This window comes from Temnothorax longispinosus, chromosome 7, assembly GCF_030848805.1.
Source record: "Temnothorax longispinosus isolate EJ_2023e chromosome 7, Tlon_JGU_v1, whole genome shotgun sequence".
NCBI lineage: Eukaryota > Metazoa > Arthropoda > Insecta > Hymenoptera > Formicidae > Temnothorax > Temnothorax longispinosus.
In genome coordinates, this window is record NC_092364.1 from 649,205 (window position 1) to 670,987 (window position 21,783).

Genomic DNA, 21,783 nt, shown 5'->3' on the forward strand with positions numbered 1-21,783 from the left:
TCATACTGCCCATCCTTTAAAAATAAATGGCTTGATGAGTAAAATAAAAATCTATAATATCGTAACAAGTAGATAAAATAAAGTGTTAATCCGTAATAAATGTTATGTTGGAATTACATCATGATAAATGTGTCATTGAGTAAGCTTTACGATGGCATTTTATACTCGAATAATACTTGCTGCGTACGTTTCAACTTTCAACAGATTAGGCTTCGGCGAAACCATCGAGGGCGAAAAGGATCCCGAAGATGAAGTGAACGAATACCTGATGAGAGCGATCGATGCTAGAAGCATAGATCGATTGAGAGCGGAGCATTGTACGCCGTTTATATTAACGTTTCGAAGACCGGATGTCGAAGAAAAGGTAAATTACATTACAAGATGAATAAATTCGTCTAATAGCTTCATACCACTTAATAAAATAAATCTTAATACGAAATTTTTCATTGATTAACGCAATAGCATTTATTAAAATGATTATACTATCAAATTTGTACAATAACAATTTTATTTTTATAGAATATCTTATATATATGTATAAACGTAGCATTTTTAAAAAATTTTTATAAAATAATTTCCCCTGATTTAGAAATATAATTTAGAAATATAATTATTTTAATAAAAATAATATTATAGATGAAATACAAGCTGTAATTGCGTACTAAACTGTCCACCCCTATACAATTGAACGCGACCTATTAATCGACGCGGTAATTCACGTTAATAGAAAGTCGTTTAAATTTAATTTTGGTTAATTCGCTAAGCGCGTATTTGGATTATTCGCTGAAGCTAGCAGCGGGAGCTAGCAGCGGAACGTCTCGCGGCCAGGGCGAATATCATTGTGGGTTCCTCAGGGGGGTCCGAACGTATCGTAGGTACTTATTATCGGTATCGGCCGCTGCTTTCTTCTTAAGATATTATTAATTAATGAAGATTAAAACATCTATAGATTAAATATTTTTGGACATAGCTCAAAACTGTTTTTTCAATCGGTTTGATATAAAAACATTGTTAATTGTTCTAGATTATCGATAAATAAGTGTAGAAACATAGCAAAGAGACGCATTCTCTCTCTTCTACTCCATTTTAGAGGAATCACGTCCTTGTGAAAAAAACATTCACAAGATTTGCGCACAATCCGCGGTTCCCTTAATTTGTTATTAATTTTGTATTATATTTATTCAGCAGCGACCGATCGCAAAGAACGATCTCGCTCCAAATTTTAGGGGATCACGTTCGTGTGACAACAAAAACGATCAAGCAATATTTGGGAACAATCCGCGGTTTCATATTAATGTATAACTTTTTATTGTATAATTTATTCTATGGCGTCGATAGCCAGAACGATTCTCCTCCAAATTTTTGAGAGAATTACGTTCTTGTGGCAACAAAACACTTCAAACAAGTTTGGAACAATCCGCGGTTTATATAAATTGTTATTACATTTTTATTGATAATTTATTCTCTGGCGGTCGATAGCAAGAACGATTTTCTCCAAAATTTTAGGGGATCACGTTTTTGGGACACACACAACCGATTCAGCAAGTATTTGCGACAACCATCGCGTTTCCTTAATTGTTATTAATTTTTATTATAAATTCAGCAGCGCGCCGATCGCCAAAGAACAATTCTCTTTCTCACAATCTCTCCAAATTTTGAGGGGATCACGTTCTTGTGGCAACAAAAACGAAAACAGTATCTGGTAACAATTCCAGCGGTTTTATATTAAATTGTTAGTAATTTTTTATTGATAATTTATCTAGGCGGTCGATAGCAAAGAACGATTTTCTCCAAATTTTAGGGGATCACGTTTTTGTGACAACAAAAACGATTTCAGCAAGTATTTGCGAACAATCCGCGGTTTTTAATTGTTATTAATTTTTATTAAATCATTTATTTAGCAGCGACCGATCGCAAAGAACGATTCTCTCCAAATTTTTAGGGATCACGTTCTTGTGACAACCCAAAACGATTCAGCAAATATTTGGAACAATCCGCGGTTCATATTAATTGTTATTAAACTTTTTATTGATAATTTATTCTCTGGCGGTCGATAGCAAAGAACGATTCTGTTTAAATTTTTAGGGGAGTCACGTTCTTGTGACAACAAAACAGATTCAGTAAGTATTTGGAACAATCCGCGGTTTATATTAATTGTTATTAAACTTTTTATTTATAATTTATTCTCTGGCGGTCGATAGCAAAGAACGATTCTCTCCAAAATTTTAGGGGATTACGTCTTTGTGACAACAAAACGATTCAGCAAGTATTTGGAACAATCCGCGGTTTCATATTAATGTTATTGTTAATTAACTTTTTATTGATAATTTAGTCTCTAGCGTCGATAGCAAAGAACGATTCTCTCCAAAATTTTAGGGGATCACGTTCTTTGTGACAACAAAACGATTCAGCAAGTATTTGCGACAATCCGCGGTTTCCTTTAATTGTTATTAATTTTTTATTGATAATTATTCATATGCAGCGACCGATCGCAAAGAACAATTCTCTCCAAATTTTGAGGGGATCACGTTCTTGTGACAACAAAACGATTCAGCAAGTATTTGCGACAATCCGCGTTTCCCTTAATTGTTATTAATTTTTTATTAATAATTTATTTAGCAGCGACCGATCGCAAAGAACGATTCTCTCCAAATTTTTAGGGGATCACGTTCTTGTGACAACAAAACGATTCAGCAAATATTTGGAACAATCCGCGGTTTCATTATTAATTGTTAGTATTTAACTTTTTAATTGATAATTTATTCTCTGGCGGTCGATAGCAAAGAACGATTCTCTCCAAAATTTTAGGGGATCACGTCTTTGTGACAACAAAACGATTCAGCAAGTATTTGCGACAATCCGCGGTTTCCTTTAATTGTTATTAATTTTTATTGATAATTTATTCAGCAGCGACCGATCGCAAAGAACAATTCTCTCCAAAAGTTGAGGGGATCACGTTCTTGTGACAACAAAACGATTCAGCAAGTATTTGCGACAATCCGCGGTTTTCCCTTAATTGTTATTAATTTTTTATTGATAATTTATTCAGCAGCGACCGATCGCAAAGAACAATTCTCTCCAAATTTTGAGGGGATCACGTTCTTGTGACAACAAAACGATTCAGCAAGTATTTGCGACAATCCGCGGTTTCCCTTAATTGTTATTAATTTTTTATTAATAATTTATTCAGCAGCGACCGATCGCAAAGAACGATTCTCTCCAAATTTTTAGGGGATCACGTTCTTGTGACAACAAAACGATTCAGCAAATATTTGGAACAATCCGCGGTTTGCATATTAATTGTTATTAACTTTTTATTGATAATTTATTCTCTGGCGGTCGATAGCAAAAAACGATTCTGTTTAAATTTTTAGGGGATTACGTCTTGTGATAACCAAACGATTCAGTAAGTATTTGGAATAATCCGCGGTTTATATTAATTGTTATTAACTTTTATTATATAATTTATTCTCGTGGCGGTCGATCGCAAAGAACGATTCTGTTTAAAATTTTAGGGGATTACGTTCTTGTGATAACAAAACGATTCAGTAAGTATTTGGAATAATCCGCGGTTTTATCTTAATTGTATTAACTTTTTTAATTTATAATTTTTCTCTGGCGGTCGATAGCAAAGAACGATTCTCTCCAAATTTTGAGGGGATCACGTTCTTGTGACAACAAAACGATTCAGCAAGTATTTGCGACAATCCGCGGTTTCCCTTAATTGTTATTAATTTTTATTAATAATTTATTCAGCAGCGACCGATCGCAAAGAACGATTTTCTCCAAATTTTTAGGGGATCACGTTCTTGTAACAACAAAACGATTCAGCAAATATTTGGAACAATCCGCGGTTTCCCTTAATTGTAATTAATTTTTTATTAACAATTTATTCTCTAGTGGTCGTTTTCGATCTTTGTTATTACAAGAACGTAATTCCCTAAAAATTTGGAAAGAATTGCTTCTTGCTGTCGACCGCTAAGTAATAAATTGTTAATAAAAAATTAATAAAAATTAAGGGAAACTGCGGATTGTCGCAAAGACGTGCTGAATCGGTTTGTTGTCACAAAGACGTGATTCCCTAAAATTTTGGAGAGAATTGTTCTTTGCTATCGACCGCCAGAGAATAAATTATCAATAAAAAATTAATAACAATTAAAGGAAACCGCGGATTGTCGCAAATAGTTGCTGAATTGTTTTGTTGTCACAAAGACGTGATCCTCTAAAATTTTGGAGAGAATCGTTCTTTGCTATCGACGGCCAGAAAATAAATTATCAATAAAAATTAATAACAATTAATGTAAAACCGCGGATTGTTCCAAATACTTGCTGAATCGTTTTGTTGTCACAAGAACGTAATCCCCTCAAAATTTGAAGAGAATCGTTCTTTGCGATCGGTCGCTGCTGAATAAATTATTAATAAAAAATTAATAACAATTAAGGAAACCGCGGATTGTCGCAAATACTTGCTGAATCGTTCTGTTGTCACAAAGACGTGATCCCCTAAAATTTGGAGAGAATCGTTCTTTGCTATCACCGCCAGAGAATAAATTATCAATAAAAATTAATAACAATTAAAGGAAACCGCGGATTGTCTTAAATACTTGCTGAATCGTTTTGTTGTCACAAAACGTGATCCCCTAAAATTTGGAGAGAATCGTTCTTTGCGATCGGTCGCCGCTGAATAAATTATCAATAAAAATTAATAACAATTAAGGAAACCGCGGATTGTCGCAAATACTTGCTGAATCGTTTTGTTGTCACAAGACGTGATCCCCTAAAATTTGGAGAGAATCGTTCTTTGCTATCGACCGCCAGAGAATAAATTATCAATAAAAAATTAATAACAATTAAAGAAACCGCGGATTGTTCGCAAATACTTGCTGAATCGTTTTGTTGTCACAAGAACGTGATCCCCTAAAATTTGGAGAGAATCGTTCTTTGCTATCGACCGCCAGAAAATAAATTATCAATAAAAATTAATAACAATTAAAGAAACCGCGGATTGTTCCAAATACTTGCTGAATCGTTTTGTTGTCACAAGAACGTAATCCCCTCAAAATTTGAAGAGAATCGTTCTTTGCGATCGGTCGCTGCTGAATAAATTATTAATAAAAAATTAATAACAATTAAGGGAAACCGCGGATTGTCGCAAATACTTTCTAAATCGTTCTTTTGTCACAAGAACGTGATCCCCTAAAAATTTGGAGAGAATCGTTCTTTGCTATCGACCGCCAGAAAATAAATTATCAATAAAAAATTAATAACAATTAATATAAAACCGCGGATTGTCCCAAATACTTGCTGAATCGTTTTGTTGTCACAAGAACGTGTTCCCCTAAAAATTTGGAAAGAATCGTTCTTTGCGATCGGTCGCTGCTGAATAAATTATTAATAAAAAATTAATAACAATTAAGGGAAACCGCGGATTGTCGCAAATACTTGCTGAATCGTTTTGTTGTCACAAGAACGTGATCCCCTCAAAATTTGGAGAGAATCGTTCTTTGCGATCGGTCGCTGCTGAATAAATTATTAATAAAAAATTAATAACAATTAAGGGAAACCGCGGATTGTCGCAAATACTTTCTAAATCGTTCTTTTGTCACAAGAACGTGATCCCCTAAAAATTTGGAGAGAATCGTTCTTTGCTATCGACCGCCAGAAAATAAATTATCAATAAAAAATTAATAACAATTAATATAAACCGCGGATTGTTCCAAATATTTGCTGAATCGTTTTGTTATCACAAGAACGTGATCCCTACAATTTGGAGAAATCGTTCTTTGGCCAGAAAATAATTTCATAAAAAATTATACATTAATCTAAACCGCGGATTGTTCCAATATTTTTGCTGATCGTGTTGGTTGTCACATAACGTGATCCCCTAAACGTTTTGGAGACTCGTTCTTTGCAATCGGTCGCTGCTGAATAAATTATTAATAACAATTAATACCAATATAAGGGAACCGGCGATTGTCGCAAATACTGCTAGAATCTTTTGTTGTCACAAGAACGTGATCCCTCCCCTCAAATTTGAGGACTCGTTCTTTGCGAATCGGTCGCTGCTGATAAATTCTTATAAAATTCATACCAATTAGGTAAACCGCGGATTGTCGCAATACTTGCTGAATTTGGTTTGTCGTAATCCGTTGAGAGACGTTTTTTTGCTATCGACCCCCAGAGAATAAATTCTCAATAAAATTAATAACAATTATATACAAACCGAAATTGTTGAATCGTTTTGTTGGCCACAACGACGTGATCCTCCAAAATTTGGAGAGAATCGTCTTTGCGATCGGTCGCCGCTGAATAATATAATAAATTTATACAATTAATATAAACCGCGGATTGTCGCTGAATCATTTTGTTGTCACAAGAATCGTTATCCCCTAAAAATTTGGAGAGAATCGTTCTTTGTCGTCGCCCGCTGAATCATTAGGGAACCGCGGTTGTCGCAAATTCTTGCTGATGTTTTGTTATCACAAGACGTGATCTCTAAAAAATTTTGGAGTAGAAATTCGTTCTTTGCTATGTTTCTACCATTATTTCTGAATAATCTTATAACAATTAAACTGTTTTAATTGAAACAACAGGGGTTTGAATATTGTCAAAAATATTTCGGTCTTTAATCTTCATTATTCATATATCTAAGAAAAGCCCAGCGTTCCGATATATTAACCACGATACAGTTTGGACCCCCTGAGGAACCCACCTGATATTTGGCCCTGGCCGCGAGACGTTCCGCTGCTACTCCCGCTCTGCTTCATGTATTTGATTTATTCGCTTCCGCGTGATTGAATTGCGCGTCGTAATCGATTGAACGGAATACATTTTCTGCATTTTCTCGTCGAGAAGAAAGTCCGCAACAAAATTGCCCACGATAGCCAATGATTAAAAGCACGCCCATTATAGTAGTAAACAGCTCATACTAAAACGTGAAAGTAATGCGCGATATTGTAATTGTTTTAATAACCTGTTGCAGTACTCGCGCGAGAGGGACAGGATGCTCTCGGCTTATTTTGTGTGCTCCGGTTTCGTCTACATGGTCGTTGTGGTCGCAATAGCCATCACCCTCGCCGGGTAAATACACGTGCCAATAAATCCTACCTTCTATATAGTGCGGCAGCGATATCTTTCTTTTATTACACTCTCGAGACCCGATGTGTAAAGTCCACTCGTACTTTACTAACGTCGAATTGTCCTTCGTTCCAATATTTATAGACACTTGTGCGAAAATCGTTCGATAAGTTAGCATAAGGCGACATAAATCTGATGGCGACGATCAAAACGATTTTCGCAAAAAGAACTTCGTGAAAAATCGCGTTAAAAATATCCCGTTTGTCTTCATAGGAGCGTATACTTCTACGTCTGCACGGCAATTAGCATACTGGTGATAGCCCTGGTTAATGGCATTTTATTGGCGGAAAAGAACGAGGTAAGAGCTCATAAGTGTCTCTGGATATAAATGTATGAATTTTACAGACCGCTTACCCTGGAATCGCAAAACTATACATTCGCAATAGCAATTATTTCCATCCTTGCTATTATATAGAAATGTCTGTAATACGTCTGTAAATAAATGCGATTTAAATAAATCGCACGATACATCGCATACGACATCGGGTCGATGACAAAACTCTTTGGAAGAGTGCCACTTCCTTTTGACCCTGACCAAGTGGCAAGCTTCCAGGTCACTGCCGAAACAGTGATCCTGGTCGAAGCAAGCCCATTATAATCTCCCGATGATTCCAAGGATCGCGCCGTTTATTATTTATCCGATTTAATTAGTCGAGAGGGAAGTGGTAATCGTGCGCGTTTTGCAGAGGGTGCCGGTATGGGTGAGAAGCATGGCATTACAGATCTTCGAAAATCGCATCATCGCGCAGAGCATTGCGTCCATCGTCGTGTTTTTAACGTTTATCACAGTACTATCGCCACTGGTAAGTAATCGTAATTCAATGTCCCTATTGCTTGCGTTTTATGTCAAATTTTGCTACTTAAATACTTCTTGACAGCAATAACTTCTTCACGTTTTGTGAATAAAATGTCATTCTGATTATATGAAAAAATTTGCATTACTTTATTACTTTTGAGATTATTGATGCAAAAGCACGAAATTCGGAGCTTCAACAAAGCGTTGTTTAACGTTTGAACAAATTCAATGATTCAAGAATTTTAATATTTGGGAAACTGAAATATAAAATCCGTTAGTCTTATAAGACATTAATCATGCGTAATATTGAATATATGATTTATTCGTAACTTTAGTGAGCTTTCGGCATGCTTTCCTTTCTTTATCGTTTTCATTTTTTAAATCCAATAAGCGGTCTCACTCCGTTTGCTTCGGACAACTCGTTATGTCAAAACTATACCGTGCGTAATTAGAACCTGCTGTGCTAAAACTTTCGGTGATAAATCGAAAGCGAGAGCGGAATAATATTTGCCCCAAACATTTCGCATGATTGAATTACAAACGGACGGAAAGAACATCGGTTGTACAACAGATTGTACATTTATTGCGAGCGATCAAACGTTCTGAATAAAATAATGAAAAATAATGGCCAATCCGTGTCGTATTTTCTAACTGCAGATCACGCTGACCGGAAGTGAGGCTTGCATCAACAATGACACGTCGCCTTTCGCCGAAGATGAGAATCCCAGCGTAATGAGAGTACCAACAGAGAATACCGATGCCGCTGGCATCTGTGATTATATTCTTTTCTGCGACGTAAGTTAAATGTAAACATGATATCGGCGTTGAAAGATATTGGTTAAATGAGCCTTCGCTCGGGACCGCAAAGTTGTTGTAAAAGACTCGCGGATAATAAGAGATTAGAGGTGCTTCTTTCAAAAGAAGAGATTACACTTAGCTAACTGATGAGAAAAAAGCTGTGCAAGTCTAATGAACGCATAATCCTTTGATAAGATATTAGTATAATTCATGCAAAATTGATGTTAAATTCTAAACGATTAAAACAATTAAATTTTAGAAATTTATAACTGAGGAGAGAGAAAGCATTCGTTATTCTGACACAATTCCATGAATAGAAGATTTTTGGTACGAGTAACTATAGAGAGATTATTACGAAACTACAAAGATCTACCGACTGACATTCCGCAACTTTCACTGATTGCAGTTGTTTCCGGTTTTGGTGATGCTCGTGATGGTAACCTGTGCGGTGTATCAGATCTTAACATCGGTCTTTAAAGTAGCCGTTTTGAGCATCGTTGTGGCTTGTTATCTCGGGGTCAGCATTTACCAGGCACTAAATGAGGACGACGTCGAGCCTGCTGGAAGATGGTTGGCGGGAGTTCTAGTGGTTTTCTTCATGGCCTGCCTAGTAGCACACTCCCAGCACACAGAGGCGACCTACAGGTCGAACATTCGAACGTGCTTACACTTTAACATTTACGCCCTCCCGAAACTTACGCAACGTCAGCTCGTAGATACATCCCGAACTTGCACGTTATAAACCTTTGAGGCCCTCGTGGAATTTCCCACGAGAGCCTTCATCTCGTAGCGAACAATGTTGCTAATCGACGATCTCATGAACTGATTCCCGCAGAATAATTTCATAGTCGAGACAGGAGCCGCGTATATAATAGAGGCGCGAGTAAAATTATATATACTAGATATTTCATGAATAAATTAAAATTTTCGAAATCTAATTAAAACAAATATGTCACTGAAAAGATACGTATATCATGTGCAGATTTATGAAAATCTGTCAATTGCATGTACGCATTAAAGGAAAAATTCTAAAATCGCAGATGTCAATATACTTCATAGAATATCTGGAAAACATAACTTTTTTGAGATATTTTTCATGGCAAATATAGGCGAGAAATATTGACGTGCACTGTGTACCAATACAGATTGGATTTCCTGTGGAAGTTGCAAGCGACCGAGGAGAAAGAGGAAATGGAACACTTGAAGGCCTACAACCAGAAACTGCTCGGGAATATACTTCCGGAACACGTGGCCGCCCATTTTCTCTCTACTGTTAATTCAGATGTAAGTTCTATCTAACGAAAAAATTCGAAGAAAATCTTTTAAAAATTTTTTACAATTTTTTAAGCGCATTAAGCATAAAACACAATAAATGATATTGTTACATATTACATCTCTGTGTCAAATAAAACAGTTTGAACATTTCATTGACCTATACGCGACCTATACCTGTACTAATTACCGATCGATTCTTTTGTACCCTGACGCGCGCTGACAAGTGCTCGACATACAATAGACATAAAGACAAAGATTAGGATATTCATAATATATTTTGACATTTCCTAACGAGATTGTGTTATTACAGATTAAACAGAAATTTACAACTGGAAAACGGATGTATATAGAATAAAGTCTTATTGTATATTTTAAAGTTCACTTCAATAAAGTTAATTGAGTTTCATCTTTCTTCCAAGCTTCGTGTCAACATTTTCATAAAAGCAGCATTTGTTTCTTCGCTTTTCCATTCTTCCTCTAATTAAATCGCAAATATATTAATCATTAATCCTAAACAATTTCATATGATAATCCTCAATTGCCGCATAAAGATTAGTTAGATATTGTATATTTAATATCGCATATTTATGAATCAATTAAGGATTATCCTTAAAGTTTCGAAATTTCACCCCAGCTGTACACATAAATTAAGACCACCTGACAACCGACGTGTTAAATCATTCAATCTCCAGATTCCAGACTGAATTTCAACAGTATATACCTATTTGCCTAATTAGTTCTGTCCTGTCTAGAAGCGATTCTAAATTTGATATATCAAGTTAGACCATATCAACCAGATATATATAGATTTCAATGCTACTCGTTAGAAATTCAGTCTTGACTTATTTCCTTACAAAAGCCAAAACAATTAAAATAAACTTTTAGAGGAAGAAATTTTTTACACTAAAAGTTCAAAATTAAAATAATCAAAACAATTGTTCGAAAATTATGACTATTTAACAGTGACAAAACTAATAAGATTTCCTCCAAAAATATCCGAATCTAGTCTGTAAAAGATTATCTAAACAGGAACATGTCCAAGACAATGATGTCGATTGTTTCGCAGGAATTATACCACGAACAATGCGACTTTGTGTGCATTATGTTCGCCTCGATACCGAATTTTTCCGAGTTCTACGTAGAGCTCGAAGCGAATAACGAGGGCGTGGAATGCCTCAGGCTTCTTAACGAAATCATCGCTGACTTCGACGAGTTACTCGCCGAGGAGCAATTTAAGTACATCGAGAAGATCAAGAGCACAGGCGCTACGTATATGGCCGCTTCGGGTATGTCTCTCGCCAAGTCTTAGCGATATCGTTATTCAACGAGCCTTTCGCCCGTTTGCCCCCATTTTCGTGCCATGAGCTTTTATACCGCTTTAGAAGAGAAGAGGCACTGCGTGTGCAATTAATCACTGAATCGATCGAATTTAATCGAATTAAATTTGATTCTTTTTAACCGATTTGGCGACTCGTAAATTCGCAAAAGCATGATAAAATATATATTATCTTCATTACATATCTCGATAACTAACTTTTAACTTATCTATTTATATATATTAATTAACTTATCACCACCGAATGTATTTCCGCATTAAATTAACGTCAAAAATTCCCTGTTTTAATTCTTGCAATCGAGTTTCTCTAGTACCATAAAGGCAGATCTAATTTCCCACGGCCACTTGATTTTTCGCGCAATTTCCTAACAATTTCCTAACAACGCGGACTCGTTACTCTAATTAGAACACTACGATCGGGACACCACTACCGCGCAAAGTTCACTCTTGTCTCTCTCTGTTGCTTTAGGCCTAACGAAAAGCACCTGCGACATGCGAGATTTCAAGCACGTAGTCGCTATGGCGGATTACGCCCTAAGAATCCGCGAGCAGCTGGCCTATGTCAATGTACACAGCTTTAATAACTTCCGCATGCGTGTGGGCATCAACATCGGACCGGTAATATTGAAGAACATGAAACGAGCAATTTTCGCGCGCTCAAACATTGCATCCTTTGTAAATAAATCATAAATTAGACTCTCTCAGCGACGAAACGTATAGAAGAGAATCCAAAAATATATTGAAAACTTGTGACAATAATAAATCGACAAAATTATATTTTTTATCAATTTTAATTAATTCAAAAAATAAAGATTATGTTTGATTTGATAAAATCAACTTGATAAAATTTGATACCAATTTCTCACAAATTTTAGTACATATTATTTATTATTAGTATATTCTAAAAAGCGCCTGTATTTTTTTTTTTTTTTTTTATATATATACCGAAGAGATGACTTAACTTTAATGTTCCTGCATTAAACGCGCAATTCTTCCGCGACGTTCTCTCTCGTAGCGCATCAAATTCTCATTAATTCGTCTGCATAGTACTTGAACCCAGCTGCGAGAAAGAAAATCTCGGTAAAGCTGTCGAGGATTTTCAAAGAAGAAAAGACTCAATACGCGACATGGATTGCGCAGGTGGTCGCCGGCGTGATCGGTGCCAGGAAACCGCAGTATGACATCTGGGGCAACGCCGTGAACGTGGCCTCCAGGATGGATTCTACGGGCGTGTTAGACGGGATTCAAGTCACCCAAGAGGTTCGCGATATTCTGATCACTAAAGGATATTCGCTCACGTGCCGCGGAACGATTCAAGTCAAGGGGAAGGGCAGTATGATAACTTACCTCCTGGACGGACCAAGGGACAACACCAACCCGATGGATGTCATCAAGACAAATTCCAATAACAATACCGACGCCACAGAGAAAACGGTTGTCAACAATAGCAGCGGGGCTATCTAATTGGTATTACTTATGCATTAAATCAATAGTTATATTAAAATGTTTTCCTAATATCTACTTCTCTATTTAAAAACAAAATTTATCATAAATCTTGACAGGCGATAAACAAATAACTCTATAATTTATAATATAACTTTATAATTTTTCTTGTGTTCAAATATCTTAATCAAATATTGACAACTAAATATTATTTAGTTAAAATAGAAATAATAAATGCTGAAGATGGCTCAAAGGAAGAGCCGAAACGTTCGTTACATTTGAATACTCGTCTTAAGTTTTATTACGCACCACGTCCCGCGCCTGACTCGCATTTGCCGTTTAAATCGTTGACATTTTCACGAGTCTAATTATATTATAGAAATAATAAAATAGCATAAAAATATCGCTAACGTTCGAAAGAAGAAAGTTATCTCGTAGTTAAACTTCAAAAATATTCATTCTTATTCTGATCGATTTGCTGAATACGTATGATGCATATTTGACGCAATTTACATTATGGCATCACAATCAACCGCATAATCTCGCGATAAATTTGAATTCGTGAGGAGAAGAAACGCAAAGGGGATTATTATCTTGGGTGGAGGAACAACCTGTAATACACGCGATCGCGAATATCTATCCAAAATATTCCGTAAATTGCTGCCGGAATAGGCGAACATTATACTTCACCGCGAGCCTCTCGCAACTTTTTTAACCGTACTTTCATCTTCTCCCTAATATACGTTAATTGATAGTTTAAAAATATCTTCATTTATTCCCCTCTTCTAAACTATTTATTTAATACATGCTATGTAATTTCATGTTATTAAAAAGTTGTAAAAGTGCTGACACTTTTAAACATTTTATTTAAATCAATACTATTTTACAGCAAAGTATTTCAATTCATTAAAAAATAAGTTAAACTATTTTATTGGATTTTTCTGAATTTTTATTATCTTAAGTTTCAGCTTCGATAGTATATCGATTTGTTAAAATGTATGGCGTTTGTATAATTTGCGATACTATCTGTACACACCTTCCAGAATACATTCTTATTTCTTATTTCGATATCTCTTTCGATAAATATTATAAAAGCAAATTCTTAAAGGAGCAACTTACTACTGTCTACCGATATGCCTTTTTTCCAGATGCTACGTACACATTTCGATTCATTATTTGATATTGAAGTAATCCGTTAAAAATTTTCCGTCCCCGTGATCGCGCGTTTAGTCTTGTTAACATAAAGCTACCAATACATCAAGCTGCGACAATTCACCACGGAATTAAAGTGCTCCCATAGCTAGGGGGTTGTTATGTAACACTTTCAACCATGTCGTCGCATCTGACAAATACGCACTGGCGAGGACACGTGCACAATCAGTTGCACAACGGACATTTATTGCGCGAAAGCAGACCTCATTGTCATGAAAAATTTCCATTTTGTGCATGCGAAATGCTTCATATATGAGTAGCGAGCAAAAGTTTTGTCTACCTAATGACAATGCATGCAGATTATTTATTAAATTAATTAATTAAATTAATAAAACGCATTTTAAATAAATTAGTAAAGAAAACGACAAAACGATAATTATAAAATCGACAGTTGAAAATTTAATTACAGGTATAGCATCGCGAAGTAAACAAACACAATGTATTTTATCGATATACTATCAAAACTGACAAAATTTAAGAAAGTCAATAAAATATATATTTTTATTACTTATTTATTACTAAACTGAATTTACTTTGTTATAAAAAATATAACGCAATCATGATTTTTCTACATTTATCTAGGTAATTTGTAAAATATTAATATAAATTTAAGTGATATCACTCAGTCACAACGGGATTGTAATAAGTAATTAATTCTTGAAGAGATAATTCGTCAAGTATATAATTCACACAATTCAATCTTCTCTTATAAACGTAATCAAAGATTCAATTAATGTACAGTGTACCATAGAAAATTGAAACTTCCGCCAAACATTAATTTTAGGTTGCATACAAATATTTGAAGAAATTAAAAAGCTTTCATAAAAAAATGGAAATCGTGCACGTATCCTTCCTAGACAAACTCGCATGTATTATAATTATTTTATTTCGTGTAAAAGTTTTACAAAGTAATTGCTGGATCGTTTCGATCGATCATTAATGAATTGATAATGTTGACAGGTGGGAATGCTCGAGCAAGAATTCGCGATGGACGACACGTCATATCGACGATAGAAAATATCAATTATTAATTTTCGCGCTATTTAAGACTTCTTCCATGTACTCAAGTCCAAAAACGGCAATATAATGTCCAGGGCACGTGTGCGCAAATTGGAGTCGTCGAGTGCCGTCCGTAAATCGACCGGGATGAACGGGATAATTGCGTCACTATAGTTTTAAGTCTCAAGACAAACGAAGCATAAACGACATTCACAGGAATAATCCTGGCATTTCGTTGCAGATTTCATGTGAATTGCGTTTCTGGTTTGATCACGTATCGACTTTAATAAATTTAAGGAACTTTTTACGAGATTTATTGTTAGTTCATAGCAAACATAATTTAAAAAAAATGCTGGATTAGACGATATTTACTTTAAACAGTTTAGAAAAACATAAAAAACATTAATTAACCCTCGAAAGTCACACTGGGCTCTCACGAACTCCAACGAAATTTTGGAACTACGTTTGAGAAACTATCATTTATATTTTTTAACGAATATTTTTTGGTAATAATTTTTTTGACAAATTCTGAGATTACCATGCATCATAATTCTAAGAACATTACAATACGTTGATTTTTTCGAAACTTATAAGCGAGAAATAGCTGATCCTACAGACCCCAGTGTGGCTTACAAAAAATAAGTGTGGCCTGCGAGGATTAACAATGTTGGTTAACCAGCAAGAAAAACGTAATAGCATTTTAATATCGCAATTATTTTTTATAACTCATATAAATGTAATCAGTTATAAAAGAATATTCTTACTGATATATTTGAATCGGTTTACGCCATTTCGCGGAGAATTTAAACCTGTCGATTACCAGAAGTTTAGCAACTGCAATTGTCAGCCAAATTCGAATTAAATGTGCAGCGAAATGCCGGATATCAGCCGGAAATATGAGGGTGGAGCGACAACTTGTCCTCCTGTGCATTCGTCGTACTTAAGCTGTTCTTGAACAATGCCTACAATGTATGTGATTGTGTGTTAAGTCTTTAGTTCTCTTGAATGCTAATCTAAAATCAATTAACGATGAGTTCCGCGATAATTACATTTACGGTAATCGATGTCTGAACAAACACATCGATCAGAAACACGGCGGTACTGTAGAAAATTTCTTTCGAGGATGAGCATACATGCTGATTAAGTGAAGTATTATATTATATGTAGCAACAAAGTCAATTTATACATAAGCTTAAATGTACGCACAATTATTTCATAAAGCAAGATAACTAAAATTCCTCATAATTTTACATTCAATCTTGTTTTCAAATTCTTTCACATGTCGTTATATTAGTTTTCAAATATTTAATTTTTTGCAAAGTTTATTTAAACAATAAGATTAGAAAGTTTCAATTTTGTATTACGCTAATATAATATCTGAAATTACATTTTTTTCTATAATATTTCAAATAGGTAAATACTTTTCATAATATAATAATATGCTTTGACAGAATTAACTTTTGAAATAGAAAGGACACAAAGTATTCATTCTCATGACAATAAGAACGCCAACATCCTCGAAGAAATAATTAAAAAACTCGGGCCAATAATGTGTCAAGTCATCCGCAGCAATTAAAAATAGCATCACAAATAATTTTATAATTTCATAAAATATCATTTGTAAAAAAAATTCATTTTTTCGTTTGTATGTTGTTAATTCGAAATTTTTTTTACTTTATCATATAATTTGTAGAGAGATAGCTTGATTATTTTTAATAATTTCCAGATTAATTGCGATGCTTATAATCTTTCTCACGATGTGTCCAACGAGTTGGACGTATTCTAGTCAATATAAAGAGAGAAGACTCTCATGAATAGATATATAATCAGAAGCAAATTGAAAAAGGTTAACTTGATACAACGAAACCGTGGACGAACGAACTTCATATGTATAGACAGTTTGCTTTAATAAGAAAGGGACCACGGCGAGTTAATAATTATATATTCTAGACTCAACAGTTGAATTGTAGCCGCTTCTAAGGATGTGATGTAACAGTTGTTTTTATTTTGTACTCTCGTCTACTGTTCGTAATTATAACAGTCGATATTTTAAGTAAAAAAAAGACATTTCTCAATCATTTCCCTCTATAATTAATTAAAAATATATTTTTAAATAAAAAGAGAATTCTTGGTCACTAAAAATTGTTAATATTTTATATTTTAATAAACGAGAGAAAATTTACCTTTTACTTTAATATTAAATAATTTCAAAAATTATATTTCTGTAATGCAGTTAAATTTTTATTAAAACACGGAAGATAAAAAAATTTGTAGATATAAAAAATTATAAGTCATAATTACTCATTCGAATTAAGAAAATGATAAAAATACAAAAGATTAATTTTAAAAATATTGAAGAATGAGTAATAAAAAAATTAATTCGATTACTATTTTATTTCATCCATGACTGCGGAATGTATTGGAAACTATACTGCTAACTACTTTTTAGTATTCCAACTTGCAAATTTGCTGCAATCTCGTTCGTTATAATAATTTTTGAAATTGCAGATAATCTCATATATAAAGATCTCTTTCTATTAATACGAGGTTTGAATAGTGCCCATTCTTTTTGCAACCGCAGCTGCAATTCTACTTTGATTTCAGAATTTTGAAGGACCTCTAGCGTGAAAGTAAATTCATATAATTAAAAGAGTAAACTTTGGGCGGATGTAGGAGAGAACTATAAACGTCGGACGAACGATTTTCTACACTAGCCAACTTTCCGGCAGAAAGTTAATGAAATTGCATGATGTTACCGTAGCGTCGACTAACCGACGAGTAATATTTTTTTTCTCATCGATCCTAGCAACCTATAAAAGAACTTTCAAATAAGATATTCCATTTAATTCGATTACTACTTTATAAAAAAATCTACGAAAAATACTGAAAAGCGCCGATTAATTGCCTTACCGGTCAATTTAGTTAATTAAAATATTAGTTTAGTTGTACATAAAAATATCGTGATGCAATATTATAAAATAAAAAACGTGATATTAAATGCAAAAATAAAAGCCTTAATATAATGCAATTAATTATAAAAGAAACGAGAATGCAGGAAACAAACCATTTTCTCTTTTCTCCAAAAGAGAGTAAAGAGAAATCAACGCGGATTTGACCGACAAACGCGACAAAGCAACTGGTGCAGCTACAAACATCAAGAGAGATGAAAAGATAAATACTTCGTGGAATCTCAACAGAATAAATGGAATTTTCAACATTTCAATGCTTCAGCTATTCAGAAAATGATCTCCACGTTTATTCGCAATAGGAACGCAATAATGTGAATTCTTCATTATTCGTGACGTCAATAACCGGATTCACCAAAATGGTATCGAAATGATCAAGTTATCGCGCGCTACGATCTCTGACTCTGAGTACGTTTGTGTAGAAACTATCGATCGTCCGAATGTTACGCGCGAGTATAGTTCGACGAAGACGTCGACGTCTCGCAATATTCAATGTCTTATAGATTAGATACATTTGCAAGTATGTAAATATGTATGTATGTATATGAGGCGCTTGTGTGCATATGTACAAACTTGGCCAAAGTGTATACATAGATGTTAATTGCGTTGATGTGCATCTACCGGCGCGGCGCGAGCTCTCGATCCTCTCGATCCAGAATATACATATCGACCTTCTTTGCGCTTAGGCAATCCTTCCCGAACGATAAGTAAAAAAAAGAGCTATATTTGTTATAGAAAAAATAGTAGAGCACGATAAAAGATATTTTGATAAGTCTAATCAATTAACTTGACCGAATGATTAAATGGATGTCGTGTTTAACGAGCACATTATTTGATTCGTTGAATAATAAGTCATGTGTGAAAAATAATGTATCAAATCATGTCAAATTGAATTAAATGCAGTTTTCACAATCCAATTATGTATACGTGCTGCAGCGAATTTAACGCTCGACTAGAATGATCATCGATTAATACAATAACTGTATATAAGCAAATATATTGTATAAAGTACAAGTTGAATCTATGCTTTCATGAAAATTTCAATAGCGCTGGCAGGTCCAGCTAATATTAAATGTTGGTCAACAAAGCTAGTCAATTGTTAAAGCAAAAAATGTCGATTGAACCATGTTAATTAATGAGCATCAGATCATTTATGCTAAAATCGACAACCTTTCTTTTGCTTCGAAGAGATATTTCTTTTATCCAAAAACATATTTGATAATTATTAATTATCAAAAAAGTAAAGCATACGTTAGATAAATTTATAACAAACTTAAAGAATCGTTGTATTATAACAACACGGGATTTATTTAAATAAGTAGATATCTCTACTTTGATTAAAACAAAATTAGAATAATGCGAAATATTAATATATTAAAATTCTCAAATATTTCTCATAAATTATTTCATTTAATCGTTTTATGATATCGATCAATAGTATATTTTTATGTTAAACTACTTCACAATAAATTCCACGCGTAAAACTGTCGAGGTGAAGTCAGAGACAAATTATATATTCACGTTAACACTTATACAAATTACTGTGCATTGCACCGTATCGAAGTAATCGTGTAAGTTCTTACGCCATAAATCTGTCAGCTACATTTTTTACAGCCTAGAAGCCCATTAAAGTCAAAAAGTTAATCGTCCAAATAATGTCATTAACTGTCGACAAAATTTATGACTTTATTTTCATTTTTACAGCAAGACTCGAAAAACATCTCTTAAAAAATTCCTTCAATTGTCTAATGTTCAACAAAGATAAATAATTTTTCAATCTTTTTTAATAACTCGGATGTCAAACAAGCGAAATCTAGATTAGTTAAGATATAGCGTGCGTCAAATGAGAAAATAGCTCATTGACAGTGTGTTAAGATATGTTGTAAGTGGTATTGTAGAAAGTATCTCATAAGAATCGAGGTGTATTGATCGATATTGAAAGAACAATCGCGATTGTTTCTTTTGACAAAAATCCCAGTATTCCCTTTCAAATTTCCCTACAATTTGCCTACGATAGGGAAGCGTGAGAACTTCGTCTACGGCGTCGATAAAATGTCGCATTGATTTTAAAGTCAATATGTAACAATACGATCGGAAGACCACTAACTGAAATTGAAAGTGCACGGGGTAGAACAAAAAATGTATTATTTATTATCACTCCGAGAAAAATATTTATGTAACTTTGATGGCCTAAAGTTTACTGACAAGACACATCAATATCATAGTCATAATTACGCGCCGTAATTAACACACTGATGATATAAAATGAATTTTTTAACAAAACTAAACTGTCCAATACCTTTGTATCCTCCTCCCATTCTGATCTCCTACGATAAAATTATTTATCAAAAATATAATTCGCAATTATATACCTAATCTTACATTGTGTTAATCTTCTGTTATCTTTATGTAATATAAATACAAATTTCCTCATCTATATAGTTACTTAATTTACAATTTCGATCAAGATTTGTATACATTTATAGTGTATTTATTAAATATATTTTATATCTTTAATTTTTTTTTCCAAATAAATTTTGTTTTATTCTTGTAAAAATTGAATTAAGAGAGCACATTTCTAAGTATTGATGAATGATGTCCTCGAAATGTTCCTATATATCTCAAACTAGTTAGTTTTAGTCCTTTCTGTTGAAAGGACTTAGCAAAAAAGAAACCGGTTTTCTGACCTGACCTGCATTCTCACGGTTTCGCTATTATTCTCCTTGAGAATATCCAAACGGCAATTTAATACACGAATTATCGAATAATCTAGTAGCATATAATTTTGATAAATGTAGATTTTATAAGTTAATATTATTTTATTGAAGCAATTTATTAAAATATATTAAAACTTTAAAAAGAATTTTTAAATATAAAAAAATCGCTAGATATTTAATCATTAAGGGGGTCGTCTGGTCAAGAGGCTGTTTTTTGGGGAAGAATTTTTTGTAAGGAATCATAAGAATACACTTTTTTGAAACTTTTACATCATATTTATTGATATTTGAAGAGTATTTAGAAATTTTTCCAAGTTGATATATGGCCAAGAATCTGCTGTAGAGCGCCCCGACGACAGCTGTGTAAAAAAAACGGTACCCACGATTTCGGATCTTTAGTTCATCCTAAAAAAAAAAAAAATTCCTCTTAATCTGTGGATGTGTGGCTATCGTGTGAACTAGAACCAAATAAAAATATTAAAATTTCAATTTTTGCCAACGTTTTGAAAAAAAGTTTCAATATGAACTTTTTTCAAAACGTTGGCAAAAACTGAAATTTCAATATTTTTATTTAGTTCTAGTTCACACGATAGCCACACAGCCACAAATTAAGAGGAATTTTTTTTTTTTTTAGAATGAACTGAAGATCCGGAATCGTGGGTACCGTTTTTTTACACAGTTGTCGTCGGGGCGCTCTACAGCGGATTCTTGGCCATATATCAACTTGGAAAAATTTCTAAATACTCTTCAAATATCAATAAATATGATGTAAAAGTTTCAAAAAAGTGTATTCTTATGATTCCTTACAAAAAATTCCCCCAAAAAAACAGCCTCTTGACCAGACGACCCCCTTAAATAAGACACATATAAATTTTAAAATATAATTTATAGAGTCATACCCATTATATTTAGCTTCTTAAAAAAGTAACTAAGTTATTGAAAGAGAATTAGAAGAAGATATATCAAACTTCATACAAATCTACAAGGTAAAAATCTATAAAGCAAAAAATTAATAAAATGTGAAAGAAAGTTCAACGGTAATAACGTTATAAATCCAACGATATGTTAGATTCTTTCAAATCTCCCACAAAAACTGAGGTCACT

General features: G+C 33.8%; 1 protein-coding gene across 5 annotated transcripts in view; it reads left to right on the forward strand.

The window, feature by feature from the left end:
* LOC139815787 (adenylate cyclase type 5) overlaps positions 1 to 20,059 on the forward strand; it is a 101,785-nt gene extending 81,726 nt beyond the window's left edge. For 3 of the 5 annotated variants that reach the window (XM_071782952.1, XM_071782956.1, XM_071782954.1), the window contains 11 exons: positions 205 to 364; positions 6,983 to 7,080; positions 7,351 to 7,435; positions 7,824 to 7,940; positions 8,591 to 8,728; positions 9,138 to 9,391; positions 9,877 to 10,015; positions 11,073 to 11,292; positions 11,812 to 11,960; positions 12,483 to 12,809; positions 14,958 to 20,059. In XM_071782952.1, the coding sequence (XP_071639053.1) occupies positions 205 to 364; positions 6,983 to 7,080; positions 7,351 to 7,435; positions 7,824 to 7,940; positions 8,591 to 8,728; positions 9,138 to 9,391; positions 9,877 to 10,015; positions 11,073 to 11,292; positions 11,812 to 11,960; positions 12,483 to 12,806 (1,684 nt within the window). In that variant the 3' untranslated portion in view covers positions 12,807 to 12,809; positions 14,958 to 20,059. Of the gene's footprint in view, positions 1 to 204; positions 365 to 6,982; positions 7,081 to 7,350; positions 7,436 to 7,823; positions 7,941 to 8,590; positions 8,729 to 9,137; positions 9,392 to 9,876; positions 10,016 to 10,316; positions 11,043 to 11,072; positions 11,293 to 11,811; positions 11,961 to 12,482; positions 12,810 to 14,957 lie in introns of those variants that run through there. The other 2 variants (XM_071782955.1, XM_071782957.1) reach the window with 2 other exon arrangements.
* The last annotated feature ends 1,724 nt before the right edge of the window (positions 20,060 to 21,783 follow it).